The 27,635-nt window shown below is 41.5% G+C and overlaps 3 protein-coding genes across 4 annotated transcripts; all 3 read left to right on the top strand.

The window, feature by feature from the left end:
* Window positions 1–402: 402 nt before the first annotated feature.
* Window positions 403–1,652, top strand: LOC131242077 (protein DMP9-like). The gene has a single exon (XM_058240474.1). The coding sequence runs from the start codon at window positions 921–923 to the stop codon at window positions 1,563–1,565; it is 645 nt and encodes a 214-aa protein (XP_058096457.1). The 5' UTR covers window positions 403–920; the 3' UTR covers window positions 1,566–1,652.
* Window positions 1,653–5,253: 3,601 nt separating this feature from the next.
* Window positions 5,254–26,394, top strand: LOC131242074 (malate dehydrogenase, chloroplastic-like). Of its 2 annotated transcripts, none has more exons than XM_058240466.1 (2): window positions 5,254–5,297; window positions 24,858–26,394. In XM_058240466.1, exon 2 carries the CDS (start codon window positions 24,904–24,906, stop codon window positions 26,143–26,145), a length of 1,242 nt encoding a protein of 413 aa, XP_058096449.1. In that variant the 5' UTR covers window positions 5,254–5,297; window positions 24,858–24,903; the 3' UTR covers window positions 26,146–26,394. The 2 variants fall into 2 exon arrangements, with proteins under 2 accessions (XP_058096449.1, XP_058096448.1); XM_058240465.1 differs by lacking the exon at window positions 5,254–5,297 and adding an exon at window positions 20,477–20,627.
* Window positions 14,486–16,092, top strand: LOC131242075 (malate dehydrogenase, chloroplastic-like). Its single transcript, XM_058240467.1, has one exon. The coding sequence runs from the start codon at window positions 14,501–14,503 to the stop codon at window positions 15,698–15,700; it is 1,200 nt and encodes a 399-aa protein (XP_058096450.1). The 5' UTR covers window positions 14,486–14,500; the 3' UTR covers window positions 15,701–16,092.
* Window positions 26,395–27,635: the final 1,241 nt, after the last annotated feature.

Genomic DNA, 27,635 nt, shown 5'->3' on the forward strand with positions numbered 1-27,635 from the left:
CCTAGCCAGCCGATCTTTAGACTTTGTCCAGTTGAATTTAGACTGTTGCTCGAGGACGCGGATTAGATAGTGACATGTTGAGTAGCGAGACTCCCTACGGACGTGACTTCACCAAGTTCCGTGGACCCGACTATGATGTATGTGTTATGTCCACAACGTCCGTTCATTTGGAGATATTATTTTAAGGCATGACCCAGAGAACGAGGCAGATCCAAAGCTTTAGTGGACCCCACCAAAGAAAACAGCGGGAAGATTGATGCCTACCGTTGAAACCTTCCTAAGGCCCACCATGATGTTGTTTTGAAATCCAACCCGTTCAAAAAGTTAACAAAGACATTAAAGAAGGGAAAGCACAAATATCAACTTGATCTAAAACTTTTGTGGCCTTTAGAAGTTTTTAACGGTGGTGTCACTCTCCCCACTGTTTTCTGCGGTGGGGTCCACTGGAGCTTTAAATGTGACTCATTCTTTGGATTTTACACTAAAATGATCTCTCAAGATGGATGGACGGAGTGGATACAAAACATACATCATGGTGGGCCCACAGAACTTGGTGACATCACTTCAGTAGCAGTCTCGCTACTCAACCTGTCAGTAGCCAATCCGCGCCCGTTGCTCGACCGGTCCGTAATCATCATGGGCTGGGTTCGGGCCCACCTTCACGGATCGGATAATTTACACTTGCCAGACGTTGGAGGGAATGAAATGGCTGCTTCGCATACAACCGCCGTATGTGATGATTTCTCGTGGTGGGAACGGTTGTCAGATAACTACCCGTTGCAACTGAAATTTTCAAATTCAAATCAGAAGGAGAAACCAACGTGCCCGCTCATATAAATTGACATAACCAACTAAAGTACGAAATCCTTCAACCCAATCCTCTCCCCCTTGTCCTGGCATCATCGGAATCTCGCCGGAAAATGGATCAATCCGACGGAATTCCGATCAAAGTCTACGACGCCTCAACACAGGACGAGCCATCCTCATACCCCACTTCTCCATCGTCGGCCCCCGCAAACGGCCGCAAAAGACGAGCGGTGGCAAAAGGGGTGCAAAAAACCCTCTCCAAGACCTCAATGCTCGTGAATTTCCTCCCCACCGGCACACTTCTCACCTTCGAAATGCTACTCCCGTCTGTCTCCGGCAATGGGGAATGCTCTCCCGTCAGTACTATGATGATCCACGTCCTTTTGGGCCTCTGCACCTTATCGTGCTTTTTCTTTCATTTCACGGATAGCTTCAGGACGCCAGACGGGAAGGTCTATTACGGGTTCGTAACGCCGAAAGGGTTGACACTCTTCAAATCGGGTCTTGGTGTAGATGTCCCAAAGGATGACCGTTTCCGAGTTGGGTTTGTGGATTTTGTCCACGCGGCCATGTCGGTGATGGTGTTCGTCGCGATCGCTTTCTCCGATCATCGCGTTACAGACTGCCTCTTCCCAGGACACGTGAAGGAGATGGACGAGGTGATGGAAAGCTTCCCTCTGATGGTGGGTGTCGTATGCAGTAGCCTTTTTCTAGTCTTCCCCAACACACGCTACGGCATTGGGTGCATGGCTGCCTGAGGAAGATGGTCTACCTCTGTTTTCATTGCATCCGGTGCATACTAGTTTTGGGGCGTAGATTAGCATTGTGAGTTGGTTTTCATCAACTCCCATCTTTGAAACACTGCAATATGATTCGAGGTATCGCTGATACTTAAAACTGTTGGCTATGCATGTACTAAGTTTCTATCAAATAGACTTCTCAAAATTATTGGCAATTATCTATCTTCTACATCGAAATTAAGATTGACATCTTAGACATGATCTAGACCATGGCTCATCACCATGGATCGGTCATAGATCAGATTGGAAAGACATAACCATCCAACAAGAATTTGGTCCAATGACTGGGGATAGAGGTGGGCATCGAGTCGAGTCGGACCGAGTTAGGTCCAACTCGACTCGATCCAGTTTTGCCAACTACCGGACCCGAACTCAATCCAACTCAGGACCAAGTCCAGCAAGGCTGACTTGATCCTAACCAATTACTTGTTGGCTTGACTCGAACTGAGTCCGACTTGGTCAGGGAAACCGAGTCGATTCAAGCTGAGTACAATTCGGATCGAGTCTTTTGTTTTTGTTTTTTTTTTTAAAATTTAAAAAAATTAAAAAATATGAAAATTTTCTAAAAAGTTGTAAAAAAGAAGAAGAAGAAATTAAAGGTAACTTTCCTAAGTTAATAAATAACTAATTTTATATGAAGTGCGGTTCCGAGATTGGTCAAACCACCAGCTGCAGCTAAGCTAGCAAAGTCCTGAGAACAGCCAGACCACCAGCGAGCCAGGGTGGGACCCACCATGAAGTGCGGTCCACCAGTGAGTTAGGGCGGGACCCACCATGAAGTGCGGTCCACCAGTGAGTTAGGGCGGGACCCACCATAAAGTGCGGTCCACTAGCAAGCCAGGGCGGGACCCACCATCATGTTCGGTATTTAATTTGCGTCCGTCAAGAGCTAGGGCAGGCCACTAGCGGCTTGCACGGCTCTACCCGAGGTCTTGAGCCAGGGCAGGCCATCGGCGGCCTGCACGGTGCACCCGAGGTCTTAAGCTCGAATCAACATAGAAAATTAAAAAACATATAAAATTAACCTACCCGATGAATGGACAAGGATGACCGATGAAGATAGGGTGTTGGGCTGCTGATTGGCCTGGATTCCGATCGAGTTTGGTACGGTACCGACTTGAGTAGGGCTAGGATTCGGATAGATGAAGGGTAAAGGTCAAAAAGAAAAAATATATATTTTGACTTTATAGTACCCGATTCTGGATCGGATCGAGTCGAGTTTCGGATCGTATCCGACTGGATCAGATTCTGGATCGAATCGAGTTTCGAATCGTATCCGACTGGATCAAATTCCGAATCGGATCGGATCGAGTTGCTACATGACCCGAACTCAACTCGATTGGGCTTCGGATCTGAGTGAGTCTACTCGATGCAACCCTGGCTTTCGGTTTGGGTTGAATCGGATCCAACCAATTCGGTCAAGTCAGATCTGACGAGTCAAGTCAGATCTTGCCCACCTCTAACTGGGACAATTGCTATATTTATTCTTAACCACTGATTGTAGGACATCAGACCCAAGTTTTGTGGGGCCCACCATGTTGTATATGTAACATCCACTCCGTCCATCAGGTTCTATCCTCGATCTGTTTCTCAGTGAAAAATATCAGCCAGACCCACAACTCAGGTGGGCCACACCGCAGGGAACAATTGTGATGGGATGCACCAGTCCAATAGGTTTGAATGGGGGCTCATCATGGTGTGTATCTTTTATCAAACCGTTAATTAGGTGTAACTTATCAGGATGAAGTGAAGATTAAAAAAAAAAAAAAACCTGATCTAAAACTCAGGGAGGCCACACTGCATGAACTTAACAGGTTTTGGGAACAATTTTACATTGTTCCCACAGGTGTGGCTCATCAGAGTTTTCCACTGGACTGATATTTTGTATCTACGGTTCAAAATAAGGGTTCTCACCTAATGGACAGAGTGGATTTACATATACAACATGGTAGGCCTAATAGAGCTTGGGTGGTTTAGATTATTCCAGTGGATCCTTTGCTGGTTAGGATTGTACCAGTCAGGGAGATTTTTGGACTGTGAGCAGTCCACATTAAGGCCCGCTAAATGAGTGATTTCGATCATCTGGACATCCTTTGGGTTGACCACAGGTTTCTGACTCACCAACACCAGAAGGTCCAACTTTGATGGACACGGGCCAAGCGAATGGACGATCCTAACTGTCCAATTGGCGGCCATTGTAACGTCCAATACTGATACTGTTTACGAATTTTATTTTCCATCTTTACTCTACCCTCCATCTGTAGGTCATCACAAAGAATTTTACTCTACCCTCCATCTGTAGGTCATCGCAACGAATTTTACTCTACCCTCCATCTTTACGGGCCATTTGTGTGCTACCATCTGAAAGGTCAGGATCGGACTTTTGGACCAAGATAAATTTTCTTTTCGAAATAGGCAAATGAACGGTTTCGATCTCGTGCATGTGCCAAGTGCCACTCATGTTAAAAATGACATTGTGCACTAAAATGCCGTGCTTACAGCTGGACGCCATTTGCATGTAACCCCAACCTCTGTGAGGCCCACCGTGATGTCTGTGTTATATCTGCTCCGTCCATCGGTCGCCCCAGCTCATGTTAGGGCGTTATGTCAAATTTTAAAATTCAAATGGACCACACTACAGGAAACAGTGGGATGGAAATGCATACTATTGAAACCTTCCTTGGGCTCACCGTGATGTTTATATGCCATCCAACCCTTTCATAAAGTGAACCCACCGCCATAAAAGGAAATTGCAAATATAAGCCTGATCCAAAACTTATGTGGCCCCAAAAGAAGGTGTCAATGGTGCACCCTTAATCCCCTCTGTTTCCTGTGGTGTGGTCCACTTGAGTTTTGAGGCATCCTGATTTTTGAGATGACATCTAACATGGGCTGGGGCAACTGATGGACAGAGCAGATATAACACAACATCATGGTGAGGCCAATAGACGCATTTAATATGCACTCCCATGACTTTCAAGCATCTTAATTAATATAAGCATCAGAGAGTTGATAATCCCTAAGATATGAAACCATTCAAAATGCGCCACGTAAACCCTTCCATAATTTTTTCTAATTTGAGAGGGGTGGGGTTCTTTATAAGCTATTATAGAGCAAGCTGGCAAGTTAACTAGTAAGTGGACGCGGATTAGATACTGACAGGTTGAGTAGCGAGTGGGCTACTGAAGTGACGTCACCAAGTTCTGTGGGCCCCACTATGATGTATGTGTTATATCCACACCGTCCATCCGTTTCGAGATGTGACGCTTAATTCATGATCCTAACCTTTGATTTTTAGAGTCGTTTAAAAATTTCATTTCATTGTTCTATATTCACCCACAGAGTGATGGTCATAGTCGCCTGTACCGCATGTAGCCGAAACATGGACGGTTCAGATCATCGGACCACATAGCTTGTGGGACTCAGTGGTTGGTGGCCACAAACGTTTGATACTGAGTCTCGACGGAGGCAAAACGAGTTCTGGAAACAAAGCCTGACTCAATGGCATAATCTAAGCCGTTGGAATTCTGACTAAAGAAACGGTCCAGATGATCAGGTAGGGTGCTTCTAGAACACTCCAAAGGATATTATCCAGGGCTGTAGGCAGCTATTTCAGTATGTTCATGAGGAACATTTGCGTTCTGTCAAGTTGGTGGGAGAGAGGGGAACGTATTCCATCTCCCAACTCAGGTATTTCGCATTTCTCCTTTTTTTTTTTTTTTCCTAAATCGAATGTTTTCCTTTGCCAGATCTGAAACCAGAGCTCTAGTCTTGATTTCTGGCATATATTTTGAAATCTAGGATCTTGATTTTGGTCCATTTACAGGTGGATGGAACTTCGGATCAGAATCTTTATTTATTTATTTATTTATTTATTTTTGGGCGCGATTTTGCATAAACTGCCTTTGCTATGGGCTATGGACCGAAAAGCTGTTCAGGCTCCAAAGCCGCTATTGTTTTCATATACGGAGTAACCACCGTCTTTCCCCATTCTCTGTGCAGAGACCATTTTAACGGAAACGGATTGGCTACTCCCCATTGGCTGGTGGTCAGTGCTCTGTGGGCTCCACCATGATGTATGTGTTTCATCCATGCCGTCTATCTATTTTTCCAGATCATTTTATGTTGTGAGACCAAAAAGAGGTATATCGTAATCTCAAGTGGACCATATTACAGGAAACAGTGTTGAATGAGCGTCGACCATTAAAAACCTTTTGTGGGCCATAAAAGTTTTGGATCAAGCCTATCTTTGTTTTTTCCCTTCATCTGGGCCTGTATGACCTAATCAACAGATTGGATGTCAAATAAACAGTACAGTGGGCCTTAGGAGGATTTTAATGGTGGATATCCAATCACTATTGTTTTCCTGTGGTGTGGTCCACCTGAGATTTATATTTCTCTATTTTTTGGGATCAGACCCTAAAATCATCTTCAAAAATGGATGAAACACATACATCATGACGGGCCCCACAAAGCACCGACCACCAGCTACCGGGCTGGTGGCGGGGGAGTAGCCAATCCGTTTCCCATTTTAACATACCCGAAGAAAAATCGGATTACTTAGTATGCATTCATCGTATGTGGTTTATCCATCCGTTTTTTTTTGAAGGGTTGAGCCCAAAATTTAAGCATATCCAAAACTCAGCTGGACCACACAACAGGAAACAGTGGGAATGATTATTTCTGCCGTTGAAACATTCCTAGGGCCCATAGTGATGTTTATTTGTCATCCAACCTCTTTATAAGATGTGAAAGATATGGATGAAGGAAAAACACAAATATCAGGTTGATCCAAAACTTCCGTGGTCCTTAAGAATTTTTCAACGGTGCATGTTCAATTCACACTGTTTATTTTGGTGTAGTCCACTTGAGTTTTTGATATACTTACTCAGCCCCAAAATTATCCGGTAAAATGGATGGACGGAGTGGATAAAATACATCAATGCGTGCGTCCTCCTAAACTTGTTTGCGTGGTAGGGCCACCTTGGCGTACATGTTTTCATCCACGCTGTCCATTCATTTTGCTAGATTATTCTAGGTAGAGCTAAAACATAAAACAGATCCAAGGAAGCAGTAGGGATTGAACGTCTGTCATTTCCTTTCATCCTGAACGGATTGGATTGCAAATAAACATCATATTGAGCCCTAGTAAGGTTTCAACGGTGTGGGTCATAATCTCCTCTGCTTCTGGTGGTAAGGTCGGAACTCATAATCTAAAATGATCTCTAAGATGAATGGAGTGGACGGTGTGGATAAAACACAAACACTATGGTATGGCTCACCGATTTTTGCCAAGTATACCGTGAAAGGCCACTATCCGACTTTTTTCGTGTGTACCCACTTGTGTATTTTATCAGCTCGATTTTGGTCCCCTAAAATGATAGGGTCTCAACAAAGTGGGCCTCACCAAGATGCCCAACATAGAATGCTGGTATGATAATGGGGCTGCTGATTAGGTGTGTCCTCGCCTCACCCAACGTGGTGCAGCCAGACCATAGTTGTCATTCCATTTTTCTAGCTCATTTTAGGGTGTAATACCCAAAAAAAAATGAAGTAGATCCAAATCTTGGTGGACCATAAGATAGGAAACGGTGGTGATTAAACTAGTACCATTAAAAACTTTCTAAGGCCCACTGTAATGTTTATTTGCCATCTAATCTGTTAATAAGGTCATATGAAAACCTGGTTGAAGAGAAAAATAAAAAACAAACAAATATGAGATCAATTCAAAACTTTTGTATCCCATGAAAAGTTTGTAACGATCAATCACCGCTGTTTCCTATGGTATAGCCCACCTGAAAATGGGTATATTTCTGGGCTCGTGCCCGTTAATGATATGGTAACACTGCTGGATGGAATGGTTTACCATACATAAATCAAAGTGGGCCCTACGGTCTCCAAGGACTAAGTTTCTGATTAGATTGGAGATGGAGAGAAATCCAATCCGTCCAAAAGTTTTACCAGGCCATTTTTGGTGAGAAATCGAAAGATGAGGCAGATTCAGGGCTCAGTCACAATCCAAGAAACAGTAGACCAAGTCACCGTCCAACTTTTTCCTAACGTGGGAACCACATTTTCAATGGATCACCCACAATTTTCGCTTATAACAAGCCTCCAGGATTTCCCTTTATGACAAAGGCCCTGCCCGGATGCTGGGTGAGCCCACCGTGATGTGTGTGAGAAATCCACCCCGTCCATCCCTTTTGTGAGCTCATTTCAGGACATTCAACAAAAATTAGGCATATCCAAAACTTGTAAATAAAGTCTTTTACATTAGGACTAAGTGAAAAGATAAGAAAATACAAATAATAAAAAGACATAAAACTAAGCCGGTACATAACTTTTACGGCCATGCCAATGTTTCATCTCGTGTTGCTACTTGAGCTTTGGATCGCCTTTTTTAATATATAAGTACCGATTATAAAGAAAAAACCTGATGCACCGGATCCGGCTCATTTTTCAAATTCAGCGTCCCATGGCGACTACCCCGCATGTCACATCTTCTTTAGGAGGAAATCCGCGTCCCATCACGACTACACGCCTGTCACATCTCTCAATACTATCCGGAGATGGTTGCGGGGGGAAACGGATTGGCTACTCCCCCTGACACCAGCCCCGGAGCTGGTGGTCGGTGCTCTGTGGACCCCACCATGATGTATGTGTTTCATCCATTCCGTTCATCCATTTTAAAATATCATTTTATGTCTTTATCCAAAAACTGAGAGGGATGTAAATCTCAAATGGATCACACCACACGAAAAAAATAGTGACTGGAAATCCATCATTTAAATCCTCCTAAGGCCTGATGTACTGTTTATTTGAAATCCAATCCGTTTATTAGGTCATAAAGACCCAGATTAAGGGAGAAAACAAAGATTAACTTGATCCAATACGTTTATGGCCCCCAAAAAGTTTTTAACAGTCGAAGTTCATTCAACACTGTTTCCTGTAATGTGGTCCACTTGAGATTGGGATATACCTCATTTTTTGTATATTCCCATACATTGATCTAGAAAAATAGATAGACGGAATGGATGAAACACATACATCATGATGGGCCCACAGAGCACCGACCACCAGCTCCGGGGCTGGTGTCAGGGGGAGTAGCCAATCCGTTTCCGTTGCGGGGATGGTGGGGCCCACGGTGATGCTTGAAAGAAATCTAATCCGTCCAAAAGGTTTTCTAGTTTATTTTATATGGGTTACCAGCGATTGGCATATATAGCTCGCAATTTAAACATTGAGAATAAGCAATTTAAATATTGGAATAAATTTAAAAAAATTAATAGCAAATATAATAATCGAAGTATATTAACAATGTATCCTTTAACAATAAAAAAATACATTTTTTAATCTAAATGTAGACGTTGAGCCATGAACTCAAGCATATCCAAAGCCCAAGTAGACCGTAGCATAGGAAAAAGTGAAATGATTGATATCAACACCGTTGAAACTTTTCTAGTGATCTTTATATGTCATCCAACATGTTCATGAGATCATAAACACATGGATGAAGGAAAAAAAAATAAAAATCAGCTTGATCGTAACTTCTGTTGCCCTTAGAAATTCTCAACGGTATACACTCAATTCACACCATTTCCTGTGGCTTGATCCACTTGATCTTTGCATATAGCTAATTTTTTGGATCGGGGCTTAAAATTAAGTATTAAAATGGATGGACAGTATGTATCAAATATTTATATCACGGTGGATCCTACAGAGTTTATGCATTACTCAACACGCAATCCATTCCAGCAAAATACTAAGCCGACACCAGTTGTCAAGAGTTCACTTGACAACTTTTTGAGAACTCATCCTACGTGATTTGAGTCTAAATCTGAACGGTCCCCATGAAACCTGTGATCTACTTTTACTTTGATTTAAAACATTGGTGGGTCATGGCAAAAGAAAACATTTTTCTACCTTGACGTCCATCTTATTCTTTTATGGCCCACCAGAGTTTTAAATCAAGGCGAAAATTGGTCCATAATGGTTTCATGGGATAATGCATCACATGTACTGTTCGGATTAGAGGCTCGTGACACGTATAAAAAAATGGGCACGTGCGCACGTGCGTAAGCGAGCGTGCCTGATAGAGTAACGTCAAACTGAAAAAAAGGTAGACGAAACCCTGCCGTTTTAGGAGGAGAAGAGGAAGGCGGTAATTGCAGAGAGAGAGAGAGAGAGAGAGAGAGAGATTGCAGAGAGGGAGAGCTGTTCGACTGGTTGATGAAAGACGAGGAAATGGTGCGTTTCTCCTTCTTCCCCTCTTTTTAAAAATCCTACCGTTGAGCTTGTAACTGACTTCTCACCCCCCATCTCCCTGCAGTTTTTTGGTAGATTTGCCTGTAAGTAACTTATAGGTGATTTTTCTCCCCCAAACGCCACCTGTAAGTAACTTCCCACTTACCCAACTTACAGGCAACCAAACATGCCCTTAAAGGTTAACATCCGACTATTTCATGCTGCATGACCCAACTATATATTCGATCGGTCTCAATTTTCTTTCTACACCCTAAAATGAGAGGTGAGAAATGGTGAACGGTTCAGATTTATCACAAGCCTTACAAAAGTGGACCCACCAAGACTAAGGGTTGGATCAAGACGTGACGGTTGTCGCATCTCCGCGACTCGTGTTAGATTAGATGGGAGATGGTTGTAGAGGTGGTGCCCGCCCCGATGTTTGAGAGAAATCCAATCCGTCCACAATTTTTCCCAGGTCATTTTACGTGGGGTAGGGAAAGAGGGGCATATCCAGCACTCAAGTGGGCCACAATCCAAAAAATAGCAAACCTTTAAAGGCCACTGCTATACCTTTTCTGGCTGTGGGACATCTGCACATTGGATTAGCCTCAACTTTCGGGCCATGCTCTAAATTGTGATTAGAAAATGATGGACGGGCTGGATTTGTCCAAAGCATCACGAAAGTGGCCCCACCTAGCTTCGTGGTTTCTTTGAAGTTAGTTGCGAAAAGGTTATTGCAGGGTAAATCACCAATAAAGCAATACTTTCTCATAACGTACGCGAGGCTCACTGCCAGCGGTTTTGTGCTAACGGTGAAAACAACAGATGGTATTGAATAAATAGTTTAAAAGTAACAGTTTTTCTATCCATTTGCCAAGCTAGAGGCAGCTTAAGGAAAAAATTACTTTTTTCTTTAGGACAAAAGAAAACATTAGAAAATTTGAAGCAAGTTTCTCAATTTATTATTTAGTCAAATAAAAATTCCTTAATAATTATCCTTATGTGCTAGATTAACATGTGATACATATGGAATGCTAGAAAATAGTCTATGCCACCTGTGGGTAGTTAAGCTTAATGATGTTACACATGATATATGAGAGTTGCTTGAAGTTGTATGATGCACATGTGACACAAGTGACACATTGCACATTTGACACATGTGAGCACTTGAAGGTATGGTGGACATGTACACATAGGCACATTGGCACATGCAACACATATAGAGTGATTCAAAATGGACAATGGCACATGTGTGTGCTTTGCGCATGTGGGGCAGCATATGCACACACAACATAAGATGGACAATGGAAAGTTGGCACAAGCGAGGCACTTACTTTATACATGTGGGGCCCAAGTGAAGATGGATTGTGGCACATGTGCGACACAACTGAAGATGGACAGTGGAAAGTTGGCAGCTACAGTCCATTTGAGGTGCTTTGTACATGTGGGGCTCAAGTGAAGATGGATGGTGACATGTGTTACAAAATAGAAGATGGACGGTAGAACATTTGCATATGCGACACATGTGAGGTGATTAGAGAAGAGCCATGACACATTGTTTAACTCTTAAGAAATTTATTTTCAATTGTGGGAAACTGCCTTTCTTAGGGGGGTGAGGAATGAAAATATATTTTGTTATGGGAAAAATGGGTTGGCCAATAAAAGGTCAGGTCGGAGGGGCTAAGCAAGCCCGATCAAACGGCCAACTCAGTTTAAGACCACTTCCGACCAAGGAACCAGCTTGAACTCAATTCCACGACCACCATCTAAGACAAGTCGAGAAGCCTAAGGTCGGCTAGGCCTCGCCCGCCCTTCACAAAGCTGCCAAGTCACCATGGCCTCATGACGACATAACCCCGAAAGGACAACAACCTCGCAACCCCAGGTCGGCACAACATCGTCCTCAAAGGTTCCGACCTTACCAGAGATCCCAACCAAATATCTCGGGAGACCATTGCAACGTGGATCTCTTCGAGATCTCGGAGAATATCTATAACATACTCGGGATTCGAATCCCTTTATAGTACGTCCCTACTAAATAAGGAGATCTCATCTACGTCACCGCCTCTCCTCAAACATATATAGAAGCATCTCTAATGGTGAAAGGTACACACAATCGCTAACCCAAAACTCATTCAACCAGACCCAGATTCCTTAACTGACTTAAGCATCAGAGGGTCCCCTACACTAGCTAGGATATCCTTTGTTCGTCCCTTGTATAGGTACACGAAGGTCTAGGGAAGGCTGGCCAGATTTCTGCATCAACATATTTGTTGATTTTCCAACAAAAAGAGAGTGAGAAATTGTATTTCCCATTAGTTCTCACCAAAAAGTCTTCACAAACAAAAGAAAATTAGTTTCATGGGAAATGGTATTTCACTTCCTTTTCTTTCTATAAATCCAAACAACAGCCCCCCCGAGGCATGATTTTTGTGTCGGGTTAGGCTTGACATTTATTTGGCGAGCCAGCCCATTGTAACCTAGATGCACTAGGATTTGCTTTCCTATTGATATTGCCTTCTTAGAAACATCCTCCACAAATAACCTACCTCATTTAAAAGAGCCGAAAATCTTAAGCCCTTCAACGGCTTCAATGAGACCTTTGCTTTGCCTCTGTTACTAATTCAAAATGCTTTAATCCGATGGGATCTGACTTGGGAGGAACTATATTATTCCCCTGTTGATGCAGGGACATGTAATGACCTAACCTTAGATGCATGTATAATCAGGTTAAAGAATATTCAAATAAATATACCAATTAACTAATTGTTTCCAATTAAATTGATTAAGTAAATCTCAACACGAAGATGAGGTTATTCCGTCAGAATCATGCCCCTTAGCATAAAATCACCTAAACAGTAAAAATGGAGGACCTTGGGATATGAGGATATCCTAGATATAGCATAAGTCAGTCCACGATTAAGCTTGGATCTGATTCTACTTACTAATCATCTTTATTTCCGTTCGAACTAGAAAGGGGATATCTAGAGAGGAACCAAAGGGGTGAAGGATGAAAGGTTCGAGATGAAGAAGATATAGGTCCTTTTGTTGCCAAAAGAAAAGAAGGAGGATGATTCTTACCTTTTCCCGCACCTCGAAGATCTTAGAAAGAAGAAAACCTGAAATCGGGGTGGAATCCTCAATACCCAAGGGTCAATCCCAAAATCCTAATCTCTTAAATAAAGAGGAAGAAAAAGAGACGAATTGTTATTCATTTAATAATAATCAAAATAGGGTTTCTCACAATGTATATATAAGCTATGGAAAAAGTAAAAGTGCACTAAAGCCTCTGGAAACAAGAAAAATAACAAAAAATAAATAAAGTTGCAATAAAGCCCCTGAAACAAGAAAAAGAACATAAAAATCTAAAACGAAAACACCCGTGTGGTAGAATGTGAAATCTGACCCATGGATCAATGGTCGGGGTGAACACCCGTGTGGTAGGGTGTGAAATCTGACCCATGGATCTATGGTCGGGGTGCGGTCATGCCGCTCCTACACTCGTAGCACGTCAAAAAGTGGGTCCAATGGACCCATCGTCCATCCACATCAACTCCACTCTGGTACTCTGTCGGCGATGCCTCCTCCTCTGGTACACTCTAAGGGCCTGTTTGGCCGGGCAGATTAGATGGGATTGGATGGCAATAGAGTGGATTGTACGGATTTCAAGGTAATGATAGTTGCGTCAGTGGATTGGTGCAAGATCCATGGGATTGCTATATCCGGTCTGTTTGGCACGCCCAGCCATTCCCGGGATTAAACCTTCCAATCCCTTTCAATCCCTCGAACCGAACATGTCCCAGGCAATTTTGAAGAGATTGGGGTGGATTGGATGGGATTTAAAGGTAATGATGGTGATGTCAGTGGATTGTCTTAAGATCGATGGGATTGCTATATCCCGGGATCAGGATCCCGTGTCTGTTTAGCACGCCTGACTAATCCCGGGATCTATCTTCCAATCCCATCCAATCTGCCTGGCCAAACAGGCCCTAAAGGGTGCACCACTGATGTCCGCATCACTTGTTCCTTGCATACTTCTCCTCCAGTGCTCACAGGGCCTAGATTACCATATGAATTTCCATAGAAGTTCCTTTGATTGCTCATATATATATATATGTCTGTATGTATGTTACCTGCGATTAAATTAATTCCACTTGCTGAAGTTCCCATACCTAGTGAATTATCATTCTTTTTTCCCTATAAACAGAACTGAACCCTAAAAGATCTAGAAATCCTTTTACCTTGAGCTCCCTGTTCCAATCAACTATCTGCTAGAGTTAAAATGGGCAAACAAACTATGGAAAATACTATGCGCATAATGAAATACAAATAAACCTGCTTTTACCCTATGGAAACACATTTACTTCCAGAATAATTCCTAGGAATTCTTGAAAAACCAACTCTAGCAATGGTTTTCTACAAAGATTTGGGTAAGCTTGGAATAACTGCTTCTACTTGGCCAACTGGATTGGCATCCATTTCATGTTTATTACAAAACCTATGCATTTCAGTGGAAAAAAAAATAAAACACTAAAAAATCTGTGATTCTGTTACACCTACTGGGCTGGTCATGTTTGGCTAACTCAGGATTCTGTATGTCTACAGCCAGGTCCTTGATATTACTTTAGCATCCACCATCAAATTTCAAGATGACCACAGCAGCAGCAGCAACTTCTTCTATTGGTTCCATTGCTTCTCATGGTCCCCAGACTTTATCGGGATCGAAAACCAAGCCTTTCAATCTGAAGGCAGCTTCATCAGTAAGCTGTGAATCAGAAGAATCCTTCTTGGGCAATGAAGGGAATGCTGCTCTCCGTGCATCATTTGCACCAAGAGTGGAAAAACAAAAGCAGGGTTTTGGGAATCGTCTCCAACCTCGGGCATCATCTTTTAAAGTGGCGGTTCTTGGAGCTGCTGGAGGGATTGGTCAACCCCTCTCCCTATTGATCAAGATGTCCCCATTGGTCTCAGCTTTGCATCTCTATGATATTGCAAATGTGAAAGGGGTTGCAGCAGATCTCAGCCACTGCAATACCCCTTCGCAGGTTTTGGATTTCACTGGGCCATCTAAACTGGCCAACTCTTTGAAAGGTGTTGATGTGGTTGTCATCCCTGCAGGAGTTCCAGCAAAGCCAGGCATGACCCGTGATGATCTCTTCGACGTAAATTCAAACATTGTCAGAAACTTGGTTGAGGCTGTTGCCAATAACTGCCCAGATGCTTTAATTCACATCATCAGCAATCCAGTCAATTCTATTGTACCAATTGCTGCAGAGGTTCTCAAGCAGAAGGGGGTGTACAATCCGAAGAAGCTTTTTGGTGTTACAACTTTGGATGTTGACAGAGCAAACACATTTGTTGCACAGAAGAAAAATCTGAAGCTCATTGATGTTGATGTCCCAGTTGTTGGAGGGCATGCTGGAATCACTATCTTACCGCTGCTGTCAAAGACAAAGCCATCGGTAAGCTTTTCAGATGAAGAAGTAGAAGAGCTGACAGTGAGAATTCAGAATGCTGGGACAGAGGTTGTTGAAGCAAAAGCAGGTGCCGGGTCAGCAACACTGTCTATGGCATATGCAGCAGCAAGATTCGTAGAGTCATCTCTCCGAGCTCTGGATGGAGATGAAGATATATACGAGTGTTCGTATGTCCAGTCGGAGCTGACTGAGCTTCCCTTCTTTGCATCAAGGGTTAAGCTTGGGAAGCAAGGTGTTGAAGCTGTGATATCTGCTGATATTCAAGGGCTGACTGAGTATGAGGTGAAAGCTCTGGAGGCCCTGAAGCCAGAGCTGAAGGCCAGCATTGAGAAGGGTGTGGCATTTTCCCAGAAGAAGGTGGCAACTGTTTGAATGCAGGAAAGAAAACTGCTTATTATTTTATTATATGGGCAGCAGCAGAACAAATAAGAAGAGGTTGGTTTCGGATGCCAACCATGCATAGAACACATTTCCTGATTTCGTCATGGGGAAATTACCTTCAAAAGAGAAGCATATAATGATATTGTCTTGTGGGTTATAAAGAATTTAGCAATTTGGTTAGAAGGGGCAGCATCCATGTGTGCCTACCTCCCTAAAATTTTACTCTTCTGATTCTGTTTTGGTTTGATTAGAATCCTGGACGATTTTCAGAGGTGAACATGCCCCCTTTTCCTCTCCTTTTTCTTTTGGATTGCAAGATGTACTGATTCAAAGTTAAACAGAACTAACTCTCTGCTGGGAAATCATATTAGGGATTGAACTTATACCAATAGTGCATTGGCGGATAAAGATTCCCAATTTGCAGCTGATATAGAAGTACCAATCTTCTTCTAATGTGATTCTGCTCGTTTGCTGTTCTGGACAGTGGATAATCTTTGTTTGTACGAGTGCATCTGCAGTCGGATTGTGTGATTTTATTTTATTTTTTTCCTGCAGGAGCTGCCTTCATGCTTTTACATAGCTCAGACTTCCATCAGATGGATTCAGGACCATGAGGTCCACCACGTCATTTCATGCATGGTATCTGGTTCTGTAGATGCTGCTTTGTCATTGGAATTGGATTTTACATATTAAGGTCCTTATTTCTTATCACAGGATGTATTGGCTAGAAGATGAGCTTTTATGGATGGAAGATGCCTTTGCTATCATACCTTTTTTTTTCTTTTTTTCCTTCTTTTTTTTTTTCCTGTTTTAAGCATATCATTTGGGTGTGTTTGTATGTCTAATTTGGTTGCATGGTCTTTCAGTGCCTCTGCCTGACCGGCCTCTATTCACAACATCATTTTACTAGCATTACTTGTAATTCTGGTTGTTTCTGTGGTTATTCTGTGTATTTCTCTCCTAACAGCAAGCAATCTTTCCATGCTCCGAAATTGGTAACTTGAGAAAAGGTTCTGTAATTGGATCACGTACAAGATGGGAGTGTTTAATTGGGAGTAACAGGTAAGTTTTCAGCGCTGTGTACTCAGGTTTTCATATTGAGCTTAGTGGCCAATCCAGTGGTTAAGTGATCTGGACCGCTTGTCTGCTGGGGCCTCAGTGAATTGACACACATGGGCGCACGCACACAGAAAAATCTCTAATATTTGAAGATGTCATCTACAAATTTGGTTCTCAATAGACCAGAGATCAGCGGTTGAGGATCATATGATTTGTGTAAGTGGACATGAGGGTTGGCATTTGTTTCCATCTGGTTGCAGAATTGTACTTCTTAAAAACCTCTTTTCGGTCTTCCTCCTGGTTGTAATCGTTGTTTAGATTATTTCTGACATTACAGTTAACGATACTGATAGCATTGGTAGTATCAGAAATTCTAGGTATTGGTGATATATTGCTAAGTATAGCTAATATTTTCAATGCGAAAATTTCAAGTGTTGCTTGCATTGCTAATGTATTGGTATGCCCAATGTATTGCCAATATTTTTTATTGTGTAAATTTTAGATGTTGCTTGTATTTTTAGTGTATTAACAATATTTCAATAATATCATTAATGTATTGAGATTGTTAAAAATCTATTTATTAAAAAGTTTTGGATGAATGGTTGGATGGTTGGATGCATAGATGGGATGGATGGATGTTTGGATGATAAGATGGGATGTATGGATGGTTAGATGGATGGTTAGATGGGATGGATGGATGTTTGGATGATAAGATGGGATGTATGGATGGTTGGATGGGTGGTTAGATGGGATGGATGGTTGGATGGATGGTTAGATGGGATGGATGGATTGATGGTTGGAAGTTTGAATAACTGTGCATGTGTATTGTGTTTATATGCATATTTACATTTATGTATGGATATGTAATATATGAATGCATTATGCAAATATCGATATTGTGTTTATATGTATACTTGTTAATTGATTTAATGAAATTTAAGTGATTGCCACATACTTTTAACTTCGATTAAATTAAAACTTTATTTTTTATTCTTAAATATGCAAATATGAGTATTTTAGCTTCTTTTTTTTTTTTTTTTAAGTTTTTATATATAAAAATTCATTGTTTTTCCTATATTTATCCAATGTTTCTCTATATTTTCGAAAATTCTTAATATTAGCAACAATATCGATATTATTTTTATATCTCTAGCCTATGGACTTCATGTATATTGTAGCATTGTGTTAGATAGAAGTGAAAGAAATTAAGCTAAGAAATTAATAGACGTCTATGAATGATGTAAGAGATAAGTAGCATATAGCTAAAAGGTTATGTGTTTGTATTAGCGTGCGGCCCTGAACTTACCTTCATCTTTAATTAAGTGTTGCTTTTATAGGTTTTTAGTGCATACGGTAATGTGTAAGATTGGATTACATGTGCAAACGTCTTTCAATTATGAAACAGCCGTATCCTACTTGGACCTGGAGTCCTCGCTATATTTTACCATTGTAAGCGATTTGTTTCTATTTTCAAATGGCATTCCACTATTTGTTTCAACTTTCTTATGGCTTATTAGGTTTAGAGTACCATCAAGACCATAGTTGCTTTTGCCAACATAAACTGTCATAGGTAATTTCATTTGATTTTTGTGGTTTGTAATGCAGTGATACTTTGGTTTATAAAATAGGCAACTGGACCTTTATTTTTAGTTCCTCCGCTGTTTATTATTTTTATTGAAAAACACGATTCAAACTATTACTATTGAAAGAAAAGTCATTGTTTTTAAAACAAAAGGCACTTATTTAGAAGAACTAACATTTTCCTTCCTAAATACATGTCATTGGCAGAGAGGTGTCTGCAGTCTTTCCCACTGGGTGTGTTTCTCTCTCATTCCTATACAAGTGTGTGCGTGATGGCTTCTACATCAATGATCTGAACTGCATCATAAAAGGTTTAAACGAAAGTTATGCTTTTTATTTCTTCGGTTTCCCAATCTACAGTGAGGCCCATATAAAAACGGTTTAGATCGATGAAAAAGCTCTGCCCAAGGCTTAAACTCTGATAAGCTCCCAACATATCCTATCGCAATGTATGGTAGATGTTCTAGGAAGACCTCTCAAAAATCGGATGCTTTTGGTACCTCAGCATCTTTGCATGGACGCCGTTTGGCTAGTGACCCCACGAGTCAGCTAGCTGGTGTCAAAGCCCCGTAAGCCCGACCATGATTTATGAATTATATCCTCACTATCCAACCATTTTCCCCCGCTTATTTTAAGACATGAGCAGAAAAGTAAAGTAGATCCAAATCACAGGTGGACTATGCCACAGGAAACCGTGAGGATTGAGTGCTTATTGTTGAAAATATTTCATGGCTACAGAAGTTTTGGATCAAGCTAGTATTTCTTTTTTCCCTTCATCCACATCTATGTGGCCTTATCAACTTGTAGGATGGCAGATAAGCATTACAGTGAGCCCTAGGAAGGTTTCGATGGTGGTGGACATTCAATCAACATTATTTTCTATGGTGTGGTCTGCCTGTAATTTTGGATCTACTTTTTTTTTAGCTAATGCTGAAAAATGGATGGATGGCCTGTGTAAAAAAGCATACTTAATAATGGGCTAACAGATCTTTGACACTAGCAAGCTGGCTTTGTTGGGTCACTAGCCAAACCGCGTCCATGGAAGCATTGACACACACCGGAATATTTTAAACAATAGTGAAATAAGATCAATGGATGTGCCCTTAGAATGCACGGGCCCTTGGAAGGACGACTGGAGCACCAATCAAGAAGAGGATTGGGTAGCAATTTCCCAACACCATCTAGCACTGTAGTGCCCACCATGATGAATGTGTTTTATCCACGCCATTCATCCATTTTGCCATGCAGATCATAAGCTCAAGTCGACAATACCATAGGAATCAGTGGTGATTGTACTCCCACCATCAAAAACTTCTCAGGGCCACAAAAGTTATAGAACAAGCTGATATTTACTTTATGCCTTATCAATAGGAAAATAAATAAACATTTACGGTAGGGCATAGGAAGAGGTTTCAACCGTAGCTATTATTAACCCCAATGATTCCTGTGGTGTGCTCCACTTAGCTTCGGATCTGCTTCATCATGCCCTAAAACAAGATGGCAGAACGGATGGACGGTGTAGATGTAAAATACATACATCACAGTGGGCCCCAAAGCGCCCAAACACCAGGGTGATGGTGTTGAGTCAGTCACCACCCAAACTGCCTTATCATTGCTCAACTGTCATTTTTTGTCTTTGCTCCAAACTTCAAATTGTGCGGTTTTTGCCGTAGGGTCCTCAGATATTTCCCAAGAGCACGTGGGTTTTTTGCATTTTCGCGGTAGGTCGATTAGAGCAAGAGATCGCTTTGCCTCGGTCGCGATTCACAATCGAGCGCGTACCGCCAACCGTTCATATTCTCTTTACTACCATTAGCTATAATCTTGATGTGACGCTTGATTCATTTTCCCAACCATTGATTTTTAGTGTTGTTGAAAAAAAAAAAATCAGTGTTCTAAATTCACCTACTGATAGTGATTGTCACAGTCGTCACTTAATCCTAATTTCTTAGGTAGCCTTTATGTCATATAATCGAAAACATGGACGGTTCAGATCATCGGATCACACAGTATGCGTTGGTGGTCACAGACGCTGGATCCTGAGTCGCGACGGATGTAAAACGAGCCCATGAAACAAAGCCCGACTAAATAACATAATCTAAGCCGTTAGATTTCCGACTAAAGAAACGGTCGAGATGATGAGGTATAGACAGCAACTAGGACCCTCCAAAGGATATTCCCCGGGGCTGTAGGCTGCTATTTAAGTCGGTTGATGAATTCAATTGCGTGTTGTGGAGTTGGTGGCAAAGAGGCGAACATATTCCATCTCCCAACTCAGGTATTTCGCATTTCTCTTCTTCTTTTTTTTCCTCTCTCTAAATCGAATGCTTTCTTTCTCCAAATCTGAAAATCAGAGCTCAAGTCTTTTGGTTTCTGTTATGTTTTTTTAATTCTTGGATCTTGATTTCGGTCCACTTACAGGTTGATGGAACTCAGATCAGAATCTTGATTTTTATTTATTTATTTATTTGCGTTTCTTGTGAGTTTTTTTTTATGCGATTTGGATGCGTGAGCTTGAAGGTCTTTTTTTTTTTTTTCCTAATTTTGATATCCGGAGCTTGATTTTTGTGTTCGGGTTGGGCTTGACTGACCGGGTTTATTCAAAATTTTGATTTGGGTGGCCCAAGCCAGGCCCATTGAGAGCCTACTAACCTTCATGCAGTGGGATTTTCTTTCCCGATGATATTGCCTTGTTAGAATCATCCTGTACAGTCAACCTACCCGATTTAAAAGAGCTGAAAATCTTAGGGCCTGTTTGGATGCCTGTAACTTTTTTAAGTTGTAAGAAAGTTACATGTAACTTACTTACAGGTGTAAGTAAGTTACAGGTAATCCTGTTTGGATGTAAGTTGCAACTTACTTACAAGTAACTTTGTTTTTGTATTTGGATAACCTATAACTTTGTTACAAGTAATAAGTTGGATATTCACACTAGAAAGAGTTGAAATAGGGAATCGTTGAAAACTCAGATTGACACATAAAAAAGATGGTATAAAATTATTTCATTTTATTAAGCCCATGTAAATGAATAGTTTGGCCAATTCTTAGGCTAAACTAATCAACAGGTGGGTCATAAAAGTGGGACCATGTTTTCAAAATGCTAGTAATGTGGGCAAAAAACTTGAGCTACATGTGTGTTTGACATCCTAGCTGACCATCAGATGGGTCCACTGTGTCCAATGACTAGCCCATAAAATTAGAATGGTCCAGTTATCAGAAGGCCAACTTGTATACTGAACGTGGACCACTGAAACAATCCATTTGCCGAGCGGCATGTATGGCTGCATGTGTGGGATTAGCAAAGCTCAGGGTAACGATTTCATTAACAAAGGAGACTAGCCAAATACAACAAGTATAACCATAAACCAGCAGTGACTTGATTTGCAATTTTTTTAAATGATGCCTATCACTATAAGCCATGAAGGTTATGTGACATGTTATGTGGGCCCACTGCGATGTATTTGTTTCACCCACACCATCTATCCATTATTCCATATCATTTCAAGTCAGCAGCCCAAAAATAAGGTACATCAAAATTTCGGGTGGACCACATCACTGGAAACAATGTTGATTGAAAACCCACCATTCAAAACTTTTGGTGGGCCACCAATGCTTTCGATCAAACTGATATTTGTTTTGTTCCCTTCATCCAGGTCTTTATGACCTAATCAACAGCTTGGATGTGAAAAAAACATTACAGTGGGCCCTAATCATTATTGTTTTCAGTGTTGTGGTCCACCTGAGATTTAGATATCCCTCTTTTTGGAATCAAGCCCTAAAACGATCCAAAAGAATGGATGGACGGCATGGATAAAACAAATACAATATGGTGGGCCCCACAGATCATCAGCCATTATCCACGCCACCTCACTAAGAAAAGGAAAGAAAGGAAAAAGAGAGAAAAGGGGTTTGCTACCTTGCGGAAGCTCGATGGGAGAGGGAGAAGTAGACTGAGAGAGGGAAAAGGAGACTTGAGAGAGGGACGCTTCTTCAATGCATTGCGATTCTTTCCAACGATTTTTGTTTCAAAATTTTCAAAATTTTCAAAATTTTCAACTTGAAAAACGACTCGAGCACCTATAAGATTTTCGCCTCTTTCTCCTATAAGAAAGTCACAGGTTGAGAGAAAGTTACCTGTGACTTTCCTCCCCCAAACACCAACTGTAACAAAGTCACCTGTAACTTTGTTACATTTTAGAAAAGTTACAGGCATCCAAACAGGCCCTTAAGCCCTTCCAACTTCATTGAGATCTTTGCTTTGCCTTTGTTAGTAAAAATGCTTTAATCTGATGGGATCTGGCTTCAGAGGAACTATATTGTTCCCTTGATCTATTGAGTATTCCTTCTCTTTTTGGTTAAATAAAACTAATGCATTTGAAAATCAAAATTCAAAAAATTCATTTTTCCTTCCAAAATCTTTTGAAATTTTTGTGGAAAAATGACTTTCTTTACTCCCACATCACTTTTGGGGGTTTATAAACTCCTTGTGAATAGATTACTTACTTGGAGAAAAGAGGGAGAGAGAGCTTAGGTCACTGGAACAAGCGCGTGCAGGTGCCATGCGAGGGCGTGCGCTTCTCACATGTGAGAGGGGGCCAACTTATATAAGTTTCTGGAAATTATTTGCAATGGCTAGAAACTAATGCTGCAATGGTCCACTACCTCCATTGATATAAACCAGACCCTTCCAGGTCTCTACTCTTTTTTTTAAATGAAGTTAATTTTGTAATTCACTCAGAGTTTCTGAGACACTGAGTATGCGAGAGACAACTGACTGCGTTGGCTGAGTTCCCATGGTGGTCCCTTCATGATTGCTACACACAGGACCAAACAAGGCTTGTTGTATCTTGGAAGCAATTCACTGGCGATCTCTAATCTCAGAGGAAAAGGGATGTATCACGCTTTAAGGACAGCGTATCTAATATTTGCCTTTTCAACTGAGATAAAAGAAATCAATTTTTTTTTTTAAAAGGGATGACTCTGGATGTGCTCAAAAAAAGGACAAGAATGAATCGGCAGAAATTTCACAAGTCCAAAATGGATTTGAAATCACTGTTTATATACCTGGTATTGGCCACACACACAGACTCTCAAGTCCACCCAGTTGGACCACAAGTTATAGTCCACCCACCTGATAGCTTCTAGCCAGTGAACAGCATATAACATCCAACCCTTTGAATAGGTTGGCCCTACCATGAAGATCACCAAGTTAAAAAATCAGCCCCATCACACACACACACACACACACAAACTCTCAAGTCCACCCACCTGATAGCTTCTAACCAGTTAACAGCATATAACATCCAACCCTTTGAATAGGTTGGCCCTACCATGAAGATCACCAAGTTAAAAAATCAGCCCCATCTGATCATTGGGCAGTAACAATTTCTAGTCGTTGATAAATAGCAAATTACAAGTGTGGTCTACTTGAAAAGTGGATGAGGCTGATTTTTGTTGAAGGTGTTCCTCATGATAGGCCCAACCTATTAGGTGGGGTGGATGTTGCATGGTACGCACATCACAGGTTGGAAGTTATCTGCTGGGCAAACTGTAATTTATATTCCAACCGGTTGGACTTGAGAGCTACTCATATATACATACATACATACATACATACATGGTGGGAGAACCATGCTGAATGGGCAAGATGTCATACAAACACCTTGGTGGGCTCCACATGCCAATTAGTTGGATGTCCAACTAGTTGTGTGTGAGCGTGTGAGCATTATTCATGTGTGTGTGTGTGTGTGTGTGTGTTGGTTGCTTATGAAAAAGGAGAGCTCTATAAGTTGAGATTGAAACTCCAAAGTGCTCTCCTTTTACCTAAGCAACCAACATCCTATTTCCAATCACATTCTTTTCTTGTCATTGCGCAAAGTATCGTAGCTCTCCTCATGAGCCTTCATAAGGAAGACTCCTCACAATAATTTTAATGATTCCTCTTCTAAATTTCTTTAAAATTACAAATGGGAGAAGATTATTTCAAAATTATTGATGATTTCTTATTTCTCCACATCCAGGATGTCCTCTAACAATCACATCAACCTTCTTGGACTGCCTTTCTATCAGAAAATTACTCACGTTTAACTTAATTCTAGTTGCTGAAATTCCCTTTCCTAGTGAATTCTCATTCTTTTCTTCTATAAACAGAACTAAACCCTTAACGATCTAGGAATCCTTTAAATCTTGAGTTCCCTATTCCAGTCAACTATCTGCAAGAGGTAAAATAGGTAAATGAAACTATGGAAAATACCTTGCAAATAATGAAATACAAATACAACTAGGATTATTTTTTTTCCTTGGAATTCTGGAAAAGCCAACTCTAGCAATGGTTTTCTACGAAGCTATGGGTAGGCTTGGAATAATTGCTTCTACTTGGCCAACTGGATTAGGATCCTTTTATGTTTATTACAAAACCTTTGCATCTTCATAAGTAAAAAACTTCCGTGGTTCTGTTACGCCTACTGGACTGCTTATGTTTGGCTAACTCCGGATTTTGTATGTCTAGAGCCAGGTCATTGATATTACTTTAGCGTCCACAATCAAATTTCAATATGGCCGCCACAGCTGCAGCAACTTTTTCCATTGGTTCCATTGCTTCTTTTGGTCCCCAGACTTTCTCAGGATCGAAATCCAAGCCATTCAATGTGAGGTTCAATTCTCCATACTATCTTCAAAGCTTTAGTGGTTTGAAGGCGACATCATCGGTAAGCTGTGAATCAGAAGAATCCTTCTTGGGCAATGAAGGGAATGCTGCTCTCCGTGCATCATTTGCACCAAGAGTGGAAAAACAAAAGCAGAGTTTTGGGAATTGTCTCCAACCTCGGGCATCGTCTTTTAAAGTGGCGGTTCTTGGAGCTGCTGGAGGGATTGGTCAACCCCTCTCACTATTGATCAAGATGTCCCCGTTGGTCTCAGCTTTGCATCTCTATGATATTGCAAATGTGAAAGGGGTTGCAGCAGATCTCAGCCACTGCAATACCCCCTCGCAGGTTTTGGATTTCACTGGGCCATCTGAACTGGCCAACTCTTTGAAAGGTGTTGATGTGGTTGTCATCCCTGCAGGAGTTCCAAGAAAGCCAGGCATGACCCGCAATGATCTCTTCAACATCAATGCGAACATTGTCAGGAACTTGGTTGAGGCTGTTGCCGATAACTGCCCAGATGCTTTCATCCACATCATCAGCAACCCAGTTAATTCTACTGTCCCAATTGCTGCAGAGATTCTCAAGCAGAAGGGGGTGTACAATCCGAAGAAGCTTTTTGGTGTTACAACTTTGGATGTTGTCAGAGCAAACACATTTGTTGCGCAGAAGAAGAATCTGAAGCTCATTGATGTTGATGTCCCAGTTGTTGGAGGGCATGCTGGAATCACTATCTTACCGCTGCTGTCAAAGACAAAGCCATCAGTAAGCTTTTCAGATGAAGAAGTAGAGGAGCTAACAGTGAGAATTCAGAATGCTGGGACAGAGGTTGTCGAAGCAAAAGCAGGTGCTGGGTCAGCAACACTGTCTATGGCATATGCAGCAGCAAGATTTGTAGAGTCATCTCTCCGAGCTCTGGATGGAGATGGGGATGTATATGAGTGTTCATTTGTCCAGTCGGAGCTGACCGAGCTTCCATTCTTTGCATCGAGGGTTAAGCTTGGGAAGCAAGGTGTTGAAGCTGTGATATCTGCTGATGTTCAAGGGCTGACTGAGTACGAGGAGAAAGCTCTGGAGGCCCTGAAGCCAGAGCTGAAGGCCAGCATTGAGAAGGGCATGGCATTTGCCCAGAAGCAGGTGGCAACTGTTTGAATGCAGGAAAGAGAACTTAGCCCCTTATGTGGGCTATGGCAGAAGAAAATAACAAGAGCTGGTTTCAGAGGCGAACCATGCATAGCCATTGCTTTTCAGTTTTGTAGCGTAGAACATATTCTTATTTTTGTCATGGGGAAATTGCTATAAAGAGAAGCATAAAATGAGATAATTGCCTTTTCGGTTACAAAGAATTTAGCAATTTGGTTAGAAAGGGGCAGCATCCGCATGGTGCCTGCCTCCCTAAAATTTTACTCTTCTGATTCTGCTTTGGATTGATTGGAATCCTGGACGATTTTTCAGAGTCGAAACCTGGCTTTTTCCTCTCTTGTTCTTTTGGGTTTCAAGTACGGAGTTAAAAGTTCAACATAGCTAAACTCGTAAAAATGGTGTCCTGGATTTAGTACTCATACCAATAGTTAACCTGCATAATAATGGTGGCCTGGGATCGAAGTCATACCAATGGTGTGTTGGCTGATAAAGATTACCAATTTCAACTGATGTAGAGTACCAATCTTTGTTGTTTGGGACAGTGGACGATGTTTGCTTGTATGAGTGCATCTGCAGTCGGATTATTGGGTTTTATTTATTTATTTTTTAGGAAGATTTTTCTTCTTTTCTTCCCTGCAGGAGCATTGATGCCTTGATGCTTGCACAGCTCAGACTACGCCGTAGCATCTGGTTCTGTCTATGCTGCTTTGTCATTGGAATTGGATTTTATATATTAAAGTTCTTTGTTTCTTATCACGGGATGTATTGGGGAGAGCTTTTCTGGATGGGGATGCCTTTGCTATCTATACCTTCTGTGTTCTGAGCGTGTTTGTATTTCTAATATGGTTGCGTGGGCGTTCAGTGCTTCTGCCTAACCTACCTCTATTCACAGTATCATTTTTTAACATCATATAAGATTTTGGTAGTTTCTGCAATTTTTCTGTGCATCTCTCCCGTAACAGAGATCCATCTTTCCATGCTCCCAAATTAGAGGGGTTATAATTGGATCGCGTGCAAGATCATGTATTTAATTGGCAGTAACAGGGATGTTTTTCAGTGCTGTGTACTTGGATTTTCATATTGAACGCAGTGGAGTCCAGTGAATTGACCGCTGGTCTGCTGGGGTCTGCAGTGAATCTTTCCATGCTCCCAAAGTAGAGTGATCTGGACCGCTGGTCTGCTGGGGTCTGCAGTGAATTGACAATGGGCGCACACACAACATTTGAAGATGTCATCTACGAATTTGGGTCTAAAGAGACCAGTGATCTGCGGTTGAGGATCATATGATTTTGTGGGTCTTCCCTTTGGTTGTAATATAATTAGTTCGGAATGTTACCGGGATGCCCCTTCACAATAATTTTTGTGGTCCGTGCCCTAGTAAGAGACTTTGTTCTTTTTATGAACCGATCGCCTACTGGCAACTACACCATACCTTGCCACCAAGGGCTATTAATTGAACATTCATTCCCATGCAATCTGTATGCCTCATCATGAAAATC

This window comes from Magnolia sinica, chromosome 4 (genome assembly GCF_029962835.1).
Source record: "Magnolia sinica isolate HGM2019 chromosome 4, MsV1, whole genome shotgun sequence".
NCBI classification, from domain to species: Eukaryota; Viridiplantae; Streptophyta; class Magnoliopsida; order Magnoliales; family Magnoliaceae; genus Magnolia; species Magnolia sinica.